This window comes from Morone saxatilis, unplaced genomic scaffold (assembly GCF_004916995.1).
Source record: "Morone saxatilis isolate NCDOM2014 unplaced genomic scaffold, NCSU_SB_2.0 Contig1, whole genome shotgun sequence".
NCBI lineage: Eukaryota > Metazoa > Chordata > Actinopteri > Moronidae > Morone > Morone saxatilis.
In genome coordinates, this window is record NW_023339651.1 from 19,394,324 (window position 1) to 19,410,420 (window position 16,097).

The 16,097-nt window shown below is 43.6% G+C and overlaps 1 protein-coding gene across 5 annotated transcripts in view; it reads left to right on the forward strand.

The window, feature by feature from the left end:
• The window catches only part of LOC118331771 (protein shisa-6-like), a 61,728-nt gene that overhangs the window by 3,165 nt on the left and 42,466 nt on the right, over nt 1-16,097 (forward strand). For 2 of the 5 annotated variants that reach the window (XM_035666851.1, XM_035666865.1), the window contains exon 3: nt 5,281-5,382. The exons of 2 other annotated variants lie outside the window; for them this stretch is intronic. In XM_035666851.1, the coding sequence (XP_035522744.1) occupies nt 5,281-5,382 (102 nt within the window). Of the gene's footprint in view, nt 1-5,280; nt 5,388-16,097 lie in introns of all 5 variants that reach the window. One more of the 5 variants, XM_035666859.1, reaches the window with a different exon arrangement.

The following is a 16,097-nucleotide window of genomic DNA, read 5'->3' on the forward strand; positions in this document are numbered from 1 at the left end:
CAGTCAAAATGTAGTGCTACTGTGTTGGATGTTTGAGCTTCACTGTGCAGAATGCGTTTATGGCAGAGTCTGTCACTAGTAAGAGTTCCAAATTCATCTGCCTGAAGGAATTTCTCTTGCTCTTGAAAATCTGATTTAGGCGGCTCCCAGCATGATGTAAACATCACCCAAGATACTGAATCAGTCCTGGTCCATGAGCAAGTGAACAGCTGTATGAAGAATTGAGCACCAGGACTCCATAGAATGATTTACATGAAGAAGAGACTGGTCCAGCGCAAAACTTTAGAAAGACACTTTACATATTCAGGTTCTGAGTAATAAGTAGAAGTATAAGGACATTTTAAGACGTACAAATAGTGAAAAACATATTGCTAAAACACCAACACAGACACATAATTTCAATAAGACTATGTTAATATTAAAGTCTGGAGGGGATCTTTAAAACAGACATTTATTGGCTCCTTAGACCCTGGTTCAGAGATAGAGCAGCATTTGTCCAGGCCTCTGCTGAGTATGACAGAACTTCAGCTGCATTTTTGAAGGTCTGGTAGCCAAACATCACAGCACCTAACACAATACATGTCGTTTTTACGGTTGATTTGAGCTACAGGACAGCAAAAATATTTTTGCATCTTTGTCTCTAAATAATAGATTGTGCGTACTTGCAGCTTTATCTGGGTTTACAGACTCTTGTATGTCATGTAAACTTGGCCTCTTTCTGCCACATCACCATCTATCAAATACTTAACTGGGAACATTTTCTTGCAGCTCAGTGTTTGTCGCGACCACAGTCTGCGTTCATTCACTTAGTGTCTCCCCGGCTCAGTCGCAGCATCAATCGCTAATGGTCACTAGCCGGCCATGCAGGGGACACGGCTGATAGGTGGCTGCACGTGTGGGGCTTCCTTCAGCACGACCTTGCACGCATTTATACTCGGTAGAAGTCGGGCATCACTTTATCCCTCTATCTGATGCTTGGCTTGGCTGCGACTATTTTGCCTGCTTGCACACAGCAACTGAGGCCTGCACAGCCAAGCCCCCCACCCCTTCCTCATCAGGGACCACAGCAGTCCTGATGGGGTTGGACATGAAAGGCAGTGACAGCCTGGGCGAAAGCGTGGTTAATGTGTGCATATAAATTGGGAGCTCCGCTTGATGCCCGAGCGGGCAGGCCTCTTAAGGAGAGGGTCCTCGGATGGAGTCGTCGCTGCTGAGAATGGCACTTCACATCCAGAGGCTTTTTGAGACGTTTTAAATCAGGTGGAGAGAGCTCATAAAGCAAGTGGCTAAAGGGCCCAAGAGGATCCTATCAACTTGTGTCGAGAGTGGGAATAACATCCGTTTCTCCTTTGATCCTCAACATGTAATGATGCCCGGTTGCTCTCAGCAGTAATCACTTCCTCACTTTTTGTTTAGGCACAATTCTAAAAATACATTTATTTTTTCACATTGCAAGCCTTGTGTGATGACATGGTACCCTTGGCGCACTGCAAAACTTCCCATGCATTTTCAGAACGATGTATTCCTTTAAAAAAAAAGCCCCAAGCGAAAACAGTACAGACAGCATAATATGATACCAGCACAAGTGCTGCTATATTTATTCGCATCCACTCTGCATTGTTGTGGGGGCTCAGATCCTCTTTTAGGTCGGGGTGTAAAAACAGAGCACCCCACAGCCACAACAAGGAGCAGACCTTGAAAGGGAGGAGCAGGTACCTTTGCAGGAGTTCGCCTTTGGTTAAAGTAAACAATAACCGCTTCTCTGAGTAATGCAGTTTGGCCCACAGCTCTCTCCAGATGAAGTTGATTTATTTACCGCACACCACAGGCAAAGATTTGCCTCCTTTTTTGTTTTTTGAAAAGTGTCGCTTGGTTTCCTCTCTGACATTTTCTTAATGCGCGGAATGATGAAATATAGTTTTCAGGTAGTGCAGAGAGTGGCTGTTTCCTCTGTCTCAGTTTACTCAACAGAAACCAAAAAAAAAAAACAATTACTCCCATGTAGCAGTTCTGCAAAAAAAAGAAGAGGCAAATTGGATTATGAGTTATGGGGCTGTGTTTACTGCACCAGAAGAACCAGAATAAGCAGAATGAGAGGAATGAGTGTGTTAGAGGGTATGCACATTCAGAGGTTGGATCTGTGTGTGTTTGAGCCCATACAGTCTGTATGTATGTGAGTGGTCAGTTCATTTAGCTTGAGATGAGCAACCTCCCGAGCTTAAAGGTCAGCTGCTGTGGACAATTAGAGGTTGTGATGATAGAATAACATTTCCAGCCATTTAGCAGCTTTGACATGACCTTAAGATATTTTTAAAGCATGCAGCTGTGTGTGTGTGTGTATGTAGTGTGTTCTCCCTTAGAGTTACCCAAACAACAAGTTTTGCCAAAATAACAAAACAGTGATTTAATTACTCTAATTATTCGCCAAAAGGCACTTTTATAATCATATTCAGTGAGCCATCCTGTCCCAATCACTACCACACACACACACACACACACACACACACACACATTAAACTCCTCCCTCCAATTAATCCTTAAAGTGCGCTGCTATAACATCTCCACTGTGACCTGCTCCCCATTGGCCAGATAATCACCAGCCACGTTTTAGAAGCAACATTCCTATGCTGACTGCGTTAACATGTTTAATAGAAACTTCCTCTCGAGTACACCTGTGTTAAACCTCAGCATCTGAGAGACCCCACCTAATTGTCTCCTGCCCTAGATCTCATTATTGCCCCTTATTATACAGCCGGACCTCTGGCCCCCTGGGTGTACATGTGTGTGCGCAGAGGTTTCAGGTGTGGAGGCAGGGATCCATCAGCATCTCTTTCCAGTAGTAGTACCAGTTAATTATGGAGCAGTGTGGATCAGGACTTACTGCACTGCACCATTAGTTTCACGAGAGGGCAGGGGCAGGGTTAAAAGAAAAGGGACATGTATTTGCCAAGATGGCATTTAAAAAAACTCTGGTGTTTTTTTTTTCTAAAGAGTCCTCAGCGTGTGAGAGGGAAGCGCGAGAGGGAGATGCGGAGATATGCCGAGCTCCAGCTGAACAACTTTATCGAGATGATGTACACAGCTCCATGTCCACTCTGGCAGATCGGTCTGATAATGCTATAAAATCAGTATACCATGTAAATTACCCCTGCCTGGCTGTGTTAAAGCTTAATCGACCTTGGAGTCAGATAACCTCCCCAATGACAGCCACACAGCACCACATCCAGCTCAGTTCCTGATATAATTATCTTATTATTCACTTTTCCCACCTCTCTGAGGTAATTCAGAGGTGTAGGTGTCCGGTGAAGGAGTCTGATTAAAAAGTATTAACATATGAATCCTAGCACGCACTAGCTCCGGTGCCCGTTCATTTCAGTGGCACAGGGTTGAGGTGAAAGTCACGATTTTTCTTTGTATCAAGGACGATAAATTCATAATGCGTAGCCTTCCCCCTGCAGGCTCTTCATGCTACCTCACCTTAATGAGCTGGGAATGGGAGCAGGAGGAAAGGAGGGGATTGCTTTTGAAGGGTCTTTCAGATTTAAGGGTTGTCGCAGTGGGTCGTGGAGCGGCCTACCAATGACAAAGGTGACAAAAGAAGACAACAATAACGTGCGTGTGTGTCACAGGATGGCTAGTGGAAAATAACCCTGGCAGATTCTCTATCTGCAGCCATGAAAGCAGCGCAGGGAGAGGTGTGATTGAGTTCAAAGTGCATTCATACGTGGGTGGTTGAAACATATTGCTTTTTTTTCTCCCAAGGATCATCGCACTATGCTTGTTTGTATGGTTCACATTTCTACTGCTTCCTATCAATCTGTGCCTCAGAGAGAGACACGGCGGGGAAGTTGCCCATTTGACGCCATGAAAAAGACACAACCGGGCCCACTGAGAACATGATGGAAAACTCTTTTTTTTTTTTTTACCTGTAACTGGTCCCCTGGTGAACTTAATCACTTTATTGTAGCTTAGTGATCCCCTACCTGTGTGGGTTGTGACCCTTAAAGGTAAATTCCTGTGGCTAGAGCTGAAACAATAATTAGCTGATGAATTGACAGAAAAATAATCAGCACTGAGAGGATCTGATGCATTGCTTTGACTAGTGATAGTACACATATCCTATAGTATATAAACGTATCTCCAATTGGTACTTCAGAGGGAGCTGTGTAAGGTCTGATAAATTGTGAAATCACTTAAGTCAGCATCAGTTGGGGCTTAAAATGAACAAAAAAAGGGGGGGGGAAGAAGTGAGCTTCTCGTAAAAAATATATTGTATCACAATGTTTTATTTTGTGATACTGTATCGATTGGTCGAGTTGCATTGTGGGTAATGTCAAAGGTTTTGACAAGGAAGAGCCGATATCCTAACCCTAACCCTAACTTGTGACTTTGTGGTGACTCACAACTTTCCCCGTTGGACGTAGCGTGACACAGACAGTGACAGGTTAACCGGCACTTGACCCACATGTGTGCAGTTTGATTGACATCTAACACAGCCCTGTGATGACAGCCTTCTCTGCTTTCTTAACAGCCACTGGATGCAAGCCAATTTTAGAAAAGCGTCTGTCCTTCAGTGGTTTGACTTTTGTAAACTAGAGCCAATCAAAATGCAGGACATCGTCTCAATATGTGGGACGTGAGATGAAGGATAAAAATGCTGTGCAGTCCCACATAAAGTGGGACACCTTGTCACCCTGCTGCTTGGAAACGCTCAGGTCTTTCAAACTCCCTGATGTGTAAATATGTAGTCTCCTGATGACATCACTATGAGATCCTCAGGGTTGTTATTCCCAGACTTGACAAAGCTCCTCCAGAGCCAGAAGACATCATACAACGGCTTTCACAGAGTGCCACACAACTAGTAAACTGTCCTTGAAGATTAAAATTGTTGGATTGCCCCTTTCAAACATCTCTATGTACTTGTAGAGCTTGGATAGTCTGCCTGAACTCGATTAGACCTGACCCGAATATATATATATATATATATATATATATATATATATATATATAATATTTAGAAATAATGCATGTATAGTTTCATAAAACTCTTCACATTTGGGTAGGGCTAGGGCCCAAAAACTGCTATCGTTGACTGAGGAGCTAAAATGATGCAGTGTTTCATGAGGTAAAAAAGGCAAATGCTAGAAGAATATCCCAAAAAAGTAGTAATGTTTTGTTTCTGATTGTATATTCTGGTTGTTGTGACCCTTCAGATGTGTCTTGTGAACCACTGTTTTAGCTGTTGCAACTGATGAACTGACTAGAATGCTGTGTGAACAGGTCTTCACTATGGAAAGGAGAGCGTCCGGAGCAGTGGAGGCGCTGAACTTCACAACTTCATCTCCTCTGGCTTTGTGACGTTGGGTCGAGGCCATCCAAAAGGTAAAGCACCTTTTCTTTCTGTCCTTTCTTTTCTTTTCTCACACAGGACATTGAATTAACTCTTATCTAATCTATACGAATGCTATGCGGTGTACCTTCTGAATGCTAAAGCAGCCCGCGTAACGGGTCACAACAAGACACTGACGGAAGTGAAATGTTTTCCAGATTCAATTTCCCTCCAAAGCAATTCACATGCACTCCTGCCTCTGCCTTTCTGCAATTAAATACAAGCAAACACACACTTAGTGTTGCTGATGGGCTACGACAGGGTGGAGAAGGTGACTCCGAACTCCGCACACACATCCCAACGCACACATACACATGCAGCCATTAGTCTGGGGGCAGAGTTTTCCCATGGGTAATGCACTGATTAGTATGCAGCCATGTTGGCCGAGCTCTTGTGATTTATTCCCATCCATTTTGGCTCCACAAACCAGACCCTGCGTGTGTGTCACCTCGTGGGGGTTGCGAGGCGAGCTCCTTTACCTGATACTACTTTCAAATGTTTAATTGAATGTGTTTGTGCCAGAATGCTTGCAATGTTTCATTGCGGCTGACTGCTTTAGTAAAAAATGTACATGATTTAAATGTAATTTGGTTCCACCGCTGCGTATGTCTCCCCGCTCTTCCTCTTTGCTCTAAAATCCCGCTGATTTCCTGTTCATCATCCTAATCACAGCAGCTGATGACCTGTCGTTGCTTTAATAAATACCAGTTCAGATTTATGCGTCGCTCGGCAGGCATGTGTGGCCTTTTCCACCAGTACAAACTCATCTTCTGTAGTGTCAGGGCTCTGTTTCCAAGTGCATGACAAACTGCAGGGGCCTAGAATCTTCTCTCCACTTTTATTTCTAATGAGGAACCATCGTATTATGTTTACATGAAATTAGCTGTTTTTCTCCTTGCTTTTTGCTTCGTTTGTTTTCATCCCCAGAGGGGGTCCATTTCACAATGGTATTCGTAGGCAGCCAGAAAGAAACAAACTCTGCATTCTCTGTAGCCCCCCCTCCCTCCTGCATCACCACCAGAGATAAGTTATAAGAAAAAAATGATTAGGTTTTATGAATTTTGATTCTTTTAAATAGATTTTCCCCTCAATACAAATATCACAACAGCATACTTGTCACAACAACAGCATGGGGTTCGGTTTAGCGTTCGGCATCTGTGCAGTCAAATCTGTGTTTTTCTTGCCTTTGATTCCTCTGCTGCAAAAACAAATGAAACGTGACAGATTGAGATCTTGGAAAGGTCTGCTGACGCTAAGTATTAAAAAACAAAAACCACAGTATGTGAAGCACACACAAGAAAAGCCTCAGTTCTGTAACTGTATTTTTCTGTGCAACGTCTCTGTCTGACTGTATTGTGCCCAGAAGTAGGTATTACTGAGGACTGAATCCTAAAATCAATGAAACACTGGTCTGAAGTTTGGTTTGGGTATTGTTGCGCTTGGTATTATCTTTAGCGTTTCACCATTGTACAATCACTTCAGGGTGGTGGAGGGAAATGAACAGTTTAACCAAGCCTCCCCCGCTCTCTCACAGTCTCTTTACGAGCACTCTTCATATCCACAAAAGCAGAATGGCTTCAGCTGCATAATATGCTACTTCTCTCTATGACTGATTGAAGGATATAAATTGCCTGTACCAACTGTAAATTCAGTGTTTTTTGACAGCACACACAATAATTTCTCTTTCCAGCTTAATGATTCACAAATAGTAAGTAAATCACTTGATCCTGCACTCGACCCAGCATTGAATTTATACAAAATCTGTGGATGGATTTTAATGTCCACAGGGGCGAACCTGTGGGCTGACGTGAGCTTGCTCCGATGAGATCGAGTCACGTCAAGGTTAACAGCAAGTAAACAGTCCAGTTGAATTTAAATCATACCGAGCTTTGAAGAGGTTTGCACAGCTTGGTTTGCTCTGGCTGAGAGTAACAGCGCTGGGGGGAAAAAGAATGCAAATATTCGTTCACTGGTCAGTCAGTGGGAAAATTCTGTTTCTACGTGAACCTGGAAACAGATGTTGTCTTGTTTGCAGCGTCTCAGTTGGTTTTTAGTATATGAGTTTTTGCCACGCTGACAGAACAAGGTGTAGGACTGATGGAGTCCTCTGGCTTGGGCATGGAGTCTCTTGCGTTGCTTAATTATACAGGCGGAAAGTGTGTCTGGTTGTTAATTATATGACAAGCTGTGTATGTGTGTGTGTGTGTGTGTGTGTTGCATCGCAGCCCTTGGGGAGGAGATGTGAGGTCAGAGCAGCTGGATGCTTCACATCTGTGTGGCGGGGTACAAAACAACCCTGTGCTGAACTCTAAATGAGATCTGCCATGAGCGTCGGGTGGGAAAGTAAAATCCGACCTCTCATACTGAAAAGTTTGTTTTTTGTAATGTACCTTTTTGGTGTACCAACCTTCCCCCAAGCTTGCCCTGTGTGATTCTACTTCAGTTAATGGTGTCCTACATTTCCCCGAATCCCTTTCAGCAACCTTTAGAGAAGGGTCATAAACTTCTTGTTGCCATCTCTGGGGTACACAGGGTTTTCATCAGTGTCCTGATTTCATACTGCAAACTAATTCTAAACTGGTTTGGAATAAATTGTGTGTTCGCACTGGAAAAGTGACAAAACTAAGCTTTTATTGTGAAGCAGCTGTGGGAGATGCAATGTATCTGCCACAAAGATTAGTGGAGCTTTGTTAGCAATGTGGGATGTCGGAAAAAGAAACAGAAACAGTGAGTTTCTGAGTGAAGAGCTTCAGGTTTGTGGGAGCCAACATGTAACTTTTGTTCTATGGAAAAGGATGTGTGCCAGCATGTCATGTGCTACTGAAACGATGAATTGATTATCCAAATAGTTGGCCATTCATTTTCTTTCGATCAACTAATTGACTAATCTTTGTAGCTCTATGCTGTACACATCTGCAAAATTAATTCTGTCATCACTATTTACTACAGAGTCCACTATATGCTGTATTTCTTGGTGTCCAAATGTCTAGCAGAAATTGTTACACCCTATGGTGAACACAAATTACACGTGAAAACATGAATTTCATTTAGGCCTTTTTAAAATGCAATTGCTTAAGAAGAAGTGAGCATTAGTCATGGATGTAAATCAGCCTCTGATGTTGTACCACAAATGAATGAATGATCAGTTTGTGCAACTGGGATAAGGGAGTAGACCAACACACATATACAATGAGAGAGAGGAAGAGAGAGAGAGGGAGAGACATTATTTTTATTTCATTGACATGCACATGGTGTCTTTATAGTCCACTTCACACCAGCTTACATACCAGAGCTGTGTGACAGCAGTCAAACCACCAGCAGAGATGAGCTTTTTGCCTAAGAATGTTTAATTTTTCACAGTTCCTCGACTCCTTTCGCAGTCTGTATGGTGTCAGGTGTAGTGATGAGGGTGGGTGGCCATCTGTTCCCTGCATGATCTCCCTTTGCTCAAAGTCCTGGCTTTGTCTTAACAGTGATGAACACCAGGAATACTTGAGTGACTGAATGCTTTATTTTCTACTTTTCTTCCTTTTTGGGGGGATGATTTGATGGCACAAACACACAGGGTCACTTTTCTTTGTTGCTTTTTCAAAATTCCTTCACAGTGTTTTCCCAGAACGACAGTCTTTGAGTAATGCTAAACTTTATTTAGCATGCACAGCTGCTTACCTTGCTCCTGTCCCCTCTGCCATCTGTCCAGATCGATGCACCGCCTCACGGATTCCTTTGCTCCCGTGTATTCTGTTGTCCTCTTGTCCAAAATTAGGAGGCAGCAAGGTTGAGGCTTCTGTCAAACTGAGCCAAACTAATGAGGATGCTCACTGATCTGTGTGTGTGCTGCTGTCAGATGGGACTGCACTGTTACACTGCCTTGGGTGTAAAAACTGCAGAACTCGGTTTGAAGCTCCAGAGTCGCCAGTAATTGTATAAAAGTTCTCTGGAAACATAATCTCAGAAGATAGATAAGAGGGAGCTGGAGCGACTTTGCTTTTCCCTTGTTTGCTGGCGGTGGTGATGCAATGCTACGCCACATCATCGCTTCTGGCCTACTAAGACTGAAGCCCAATCGAAGGCTTATATTAATTGTTCTTGTCACAGAAGAACTGTGGTGTACTTTTCTATTCACTCACTGTCACCGGCTAAAACTCAGCACTGTAAATCACTGTCACATATTTCCCTGTGTTTAAGAGGAGAAAAGCTCAGCGTGCGGGCGCTCTGGATTGACAATCCCTGCTATTGATGTAGCTAGATTACAACTCCAACACCTTGATTGATTGGAATTTTCTGCCTCAGTCAGAAGAGTGGATTGACAGCCAGCATGCAAATTTGATAGTGTATTAAAAATGCAGCTTGCCAGCTGTTATTGGTTGAATGCGTCCATTTTAATTATTTTTCCATATGTCAGCCTTGTTGATATGAAACGCAGCCAAGCCACAGCATCCGGAGAAGTGATTACTTCAGACAAAGCCTCCATCCTTGACTTAGCGCGTACCATACTTCATTACCTTGCTAAGCCCAACTTTTAATTCTGCCCCGTGGAGGAAGTCAAATTGGTTTTCATGGCAGGCAATTATTGTTTTTTATGGATTTGATGTGTCTGGAAATGGTGGATATGGTGATGTAGCAGCGGAATTAGCGGGGGATGTTATCACAGAACTTTTATTTACAGTGCAATTGCAGCACATTAACGAGTGCAAGAGCCACTAATTGGCATGCTCCTTAAGTAGCAAGTTGCACTGTATGACATTGCAGTACTAAGAGACCGGAGGGACTATCACGGCTTGAGGAAAAACAGAATCTAACAAAGCAAACACCAATCATTTGGTTCTGATGTTACAGACTAACAGCTGTTTGCCTCTAATGTGTCTTTTTTGTTTACCTTTTGTGAAGAACAGGGTATAAAAAGCCCCTCTCTGCGTTTCAGTGCGTCCCTCTGATTGTGAAACAGTCATCTCCTGTTCCTCCGAATGAATCAGATGCCGTGGAACAACAAGCCCACAGGCAGTATCATCATTTCCAGCCCATGTAATCAACACTCCAGGCTGATGAGGCAGAAGATGAAAACATCCGCCCGTGAAAACCTTTGGTGTTGTTTAAGGTACACAAGGAAAAACAAGCCCAGACAGGAACTGATTCATACGGTGACCGCCGGAAAAACTCCAACGCATCATCAAACCAGAGACGGAGAATGACATCTCTGATGCAAAACGCACATTTCCCAGCAAATCAAATAAAGTTACAGTCACTCACTTCAACCTTCTGTCCAATTTGTCAGCTACTACTGACTCAGTGATGGTTGGTGCCTCTTGCCAGGCTCTCTGTGAGGTGGTGTGCCAGTTTTTAGCTGCATTTTTGAGACTTGAAAAGCTGTTTTACCCTCCTAATTAGACTCACACATGTATGAAATGAAACCACAGTATACATCAGGGCTGCCCCTGAATAGTCAACAGTAAAATCTCTGCATTGTACTGAGTGAGTACTCTGGAAAACAGAGTGCTATTTGCTTCCGCATATTTACATATTTCCTGTAAAAACAGGCAGCTAGGGGCGCCTGGTTAGCTCAGTTGGTAGCGCTGGCGACCCATATATGGAGTTGCTGCAGCGGCCCAGGTCCGAATCCGACCTGCGGCCCATTGCTGCGTGTCATCCCCTCTCTCTCTACCTGTTGATCTTCAGCTGTCTCTATCAAATAAAGGCATGAAAAGGCCAAAAAAAACAAACACAACAGGCAGCTAGGGAGGGATTTGTGTAACCAGTAGCGCTGTGTGTTACGTCCCCCAGTCCACCCATTAGCTGACTCTGCCAGACTGGGAGCTCCTAGTGAATAGCATGGACAGGACCATATAGAGCGTCTGGTGAAGACAGAGGACAACAGAGTTTCTGCCCCGTGGGACTACAGCTACAGCAGCAGTTACAAAAAATTATCCAGTTTCATCCAAATCACTGATAAAGTTGTGTTTTTGCCCGGCCCCCAGAAACACTGTCAGCCATGCTGTTGCTAACTTGCTAAATAACTAAGATTGATTGACAGGTGATTGCCATGATGTTATTGGTTGAAACTTGTGACTTCATGCTTGCATAAGCAGGTGTCACATTTTGTTACAGGAAGACAACAAGATTGGATTTTAATATAATTTTTCTGTTTTTAAATACATTGTTAAATAGGAATACAGTCTGATTGGGGATGTAATCTTAAAGGGTTAAAAAGGCATTTTTTATTTCATCTGGACTAAGTACAACATCTCATTTACATTTCTGAGTGAGTTGTGTTGTTTGCTTCTCCACTGATTATTTTTATTAAGTAGTGAAGCTAGCAGGGCCACGGAAATGTAGCCTCTGTTGATCACCTTGCATGTCAAAGCAGTATCTCAAAAGTCTCCCATAAAATATAATTTTATTAGAAAATGAATTCATTACTTTAAAAGATATTGGTCTATTTCCTTGAGATGATAAGAAGAGTTCAGACAGAGTTAAATCTTTATCACCGGTTGCTCTTTTCTTGCCTCACTGACAGAACTTCCTTTTTAAACACTTTGAAACCAGGTCCTACTTCAGGGAGCAATCTGTACCCCCAAATCACATTCAGGGGCTGAAAATCCAGCCAGGCTGCTTACTTCTCGCTCTGTGGCTGTTTTTGATTGACAGCATGCTCCTATCGGGCACAAGTGCACTCGCTCATACAAATTGATGGTCAGGTTCAGGGGAGGTGGCACGGCTGACCTGCTGGCTAAGCACTCTGCGGAATAACCAATAAAAAAAGTGTTAATAAGGTCCTGGAGAGAGCAGGGCTGGGGCCGTGGCACTCATTAGTGGAAAGAGAGATCAAGTCAGATTTCTCTTACACACAATACAGAGAGGTGAGCGGACATCTCTATCCCTTGGTCCTCCCTCTGCAGATTCCTCTACTGAATATGCATGAGATGCCAGGATAAAGATAGAGGTGAGGAATTGTAAGTTTTAACTGGTAAACATACTGTCTGCTCAGTTAGGGGTTAACAGGGTCGGTGAGTGTGCGACATGCCTGTTTTATCATTTACTTTGAGCTGCAGCAGGAGCAGAGCGGAGTGGAAAAGAAACTGGGTGCTACAGAGTGACAAACGGCAGAGAGACGTACAGGTTTTTACTCATTTACACAACTCACTCACGATCCTTGGCGTCCTTTCGCCAGGGACTGAATTAACAACCGTCTGTGCGTATTGAGAAATTAGCACATGCGACAAACACCTTGGAGCACTTTCCAAAATACCACCAGCGCTCAAATATGTTAAGGTCAGCGAATGACAAGCCACCCCTACAGTTCCTGACAAGACTCCCGGGTATCCCGAGGAACAATAGTACTTCCAGATACACTGCAGTCAATTACAGTGATGTGAGATGCGGGGGCAGACAGAGGAAATGACAGTTGGGAGACAGCTCTCTTATCATTGTCCTTCTGTTGTGGCCACTTTGAAACAAGTGGAGCTATTTGTCTGGCAGCGAGGTATGCTGGAGGGAAGAGAAAGAAAGCTTTTATCTCGGAGAGAGACGGGAGAAGGGAATATGCAAGGAATGTAGCGCAGACTGAATATCTGAGTGGTTAAAAGTGAGCGAGCTAAACAAGAAAAGGGATTTTGAGAGCAAGAGTTTGGCAGGTAAAATGGCAGGAGAAGAGATAGAGAGTCCTCGCAGGCAGGTAGCCGGGGACAATGGGCTGACAAGGCTGCTGTGATGTTTGCTCGGGTGCGGTAGCGTACTCTTAATGTGCAGCATCAATCAAGATGCTGCCCACCGCACAGCATGGCAACTTTTATCGCCGCTCATTAAAGTAAGTGCAGATATTTTATGCATCAGTTGGAATGCAAGGACTTTTTCATGCTAATTTCCCTCCTTTAGATTCGTTATTCATCATCTTTGATCAACGGGGTCCTGTACACAAATAAAGTGGAGTGGAGGCTGTGTGCCTGATGAATCTGGAATCCGCCATGTGCTGAAGCATCACATCTGTGGATTGCTACCACTGCTTAAGTTTGTTTAGCAAGCTCAGGAGTTTTATATATGTATAATGAAAATGTATAATACATTAAACCCTCCTCCAGTTGTTTAACAAGACTTTTCTTTGGAGTCGAATTAAAAAAAGTGTTACATTCACTTCTTTTTTAGTAGGGAGTATTTATCATCCTTAGAACAAATAGAGTCTGGGAATCAAGGGTTCTGTCCTCCAACTCATCCCCCCCGGGAGCAATTCCTCAAGAACATTTAACAACTTTAAATCCACACCTTCTTCGCCACTGCTTCCCCACCTTCACCCCGACTTCCGCAGGTCCACCCGAGGCTGATAAGATTACTTAAAATGCCACGGCCCACTCTGAAAGAAAATGAACTCGTGAACTTTGCCCCAAATATCTATCCTTGTGGACCATTTTGCCTCCCTTGCGAACGCAGATGAAAGGAGGTTGGCATGAGCAGTTGAATTGTGTTTTGGGTCTGGTCCCAGTCTTTAAATTTCAAGCTTCTTTACACTGGGGCTTTTTCCCCCCTTCTTCTTCTTCTTCTTCTGCATCACAGCGTTCGCAATGGGAATTGAATCTAATGTTGAGTTTAAATTGATTTTTTATGACCGAACGTGAGCAGCGAACACCCTCTCTCATCAGAGACACGGGCGCAGATCTGAGAGCTGTTAATCCACCACTAAAAGGAATGTGTCGAGCCTTTGAATCAAACAGCTTTCCTTTCAACCCTCCCTTTTTAAGATGCCTCTCAGTGCGGACTACGTTTATTAAATTACACAGCGGCAGTTGTTTGGGGTTTTTGTTTCCTCTGAATACCTCTAACCTGGTAATCAGCCTTTGTCGCTCGCCACCAATCGAGAATCTAACATAATGAGCATAAAGGCGGCTAAGCCCGAAACGGGGGATAAAATGTCTTAAGTGCACAACAGCAGCACGCTCCACAGCCTGGGTCACCAAATATTTAGCAAGCGAAGCACCAAAAATAGCCAGTCCAAGCTGTTCACCATATTGAAAAGCATGACATTGTATTATGAACAGCCATGTCCTTCACAGACTTGCTTTGAGTGATAAAGCAGCTGGTATAAGTAGTCATGCTAAGGGCGTTTTGAGGATACTTCTCCAAGTGTTTTAGTAAGGCCTGGCAAAAGACTGATCTCAGCTCTGCTGCGCTGACCTCATGCAGCTTTATACCCACCTCCCTGCAAGGCAAACTCATCTGTAATCTATTATTCATAACGAAGAGGCAGAGACGAAGACTGGGAAAGGCAGATAACTTGGTCGCTTTTTTTTTCCATCCACCCTTCCTCCATATTACTATTATCCAGAGGCCATTGTGTGGGAAAACAAATGGAATGATTGCCTTTTGTTGTATAGGAGGGGGGTAGAATTTTGTATTCCGTGCAGAATTTGAATGTAGACTTGCTATTCAGAGCACACAAGCCATGACTGCCAGTTGCATTGTGCAAATAATGATGCATGGGAGGGATCAAATTAAAATTTATCAGCTCTGGGTAGGGATCCATCTCCAAATCTATTTCCAGCAGAAGAAAAACTGAAAAGGCAGAGGATGGCGCGTGTTCGGAGTTTGGTGTTAATTTGCTCCGTCACTCCTTCTTGGTTTTTGATCGATTCTGGCCAAATGTTAAGAGTCTGCAGTGAGTCTGCTTGGGCAGACGTGGTGTTTTTCATGTTGATTTCATCTCTTCAGTTAAAACTTACACATTTTAAACGCTTTATTTGACACTATCAAGAGTTGCCACTACTTAAACCATTCTAAGTACATTCCCCAATACTAACCCTAGCTAAAACCATAGAGGGGACCAGCTTTTTGTCTCCAAAGTCTCCATAATGTAGTTGATGTAACAGATCTTTGTCCCCACAATGTGAGAAATACAAGTACACATCAAAATATTGACATGCAAAAACACTGACACCCCCCTGCAAATGCCACCAACCCTGTTTAGCAGCCCTGGTCTTTTTGTAGAAGCTGATAAATGCCTGCTGTTGTTGTGATAATCAGTAATCATTATCAATTTACAGTGGGCAATTGTGTACTGAGCACCTAAACAATTCGCTAATTTCACATTCACAGATGATAAACCATTATGAGACACCTATCGCTTGTTGCTCTCAGTGAATTAGCGCAGTGATAATCCAATTCGCTGAACTGGGCCGACCAAACCTTTAAATGTACCTTTTCATTATCACTGCAATATATTTAACAACAAGCTGAGTCTCTCTGCGTCTCCATAAAGCAGGTGGTGTTTTCATGGGTATCACACTGTTGTTCACGCAACATGCAAGCTGGAGAGACGAGGGATCAACACCTTGTCAAGCCTGGCATTATAGGCTCCGATTTGAAAAATCACACGAGACGTGAGAGACTTGACATGCTGAGAGGAGCCCTGTTGGGCTGATAAAGCTACTTCGTGAGCCGTTGGTTGGAGAGAGAAAGCAGAGCCATGTCTACATCTTTTAGCTGTCACTGACTCCATTCCCCCCGCTGCACATTACGGTGCAGCGGCCCCAGCCCTCTCCGACCGAAGCGGCAAATTGCCTCCACATTGTCGCCGGTGCAGGTTCTTTGAACTTTTCACATGGTGGGGCACTTGAATTATCGCCAATAGAGGCTACAGGTATTCAATCTACATGCCCCCAGACTGTGCGGTTATAGATGGGGGGGGGGGTATTCTAATTGAAAGGCCTCTTCAATAGCGATA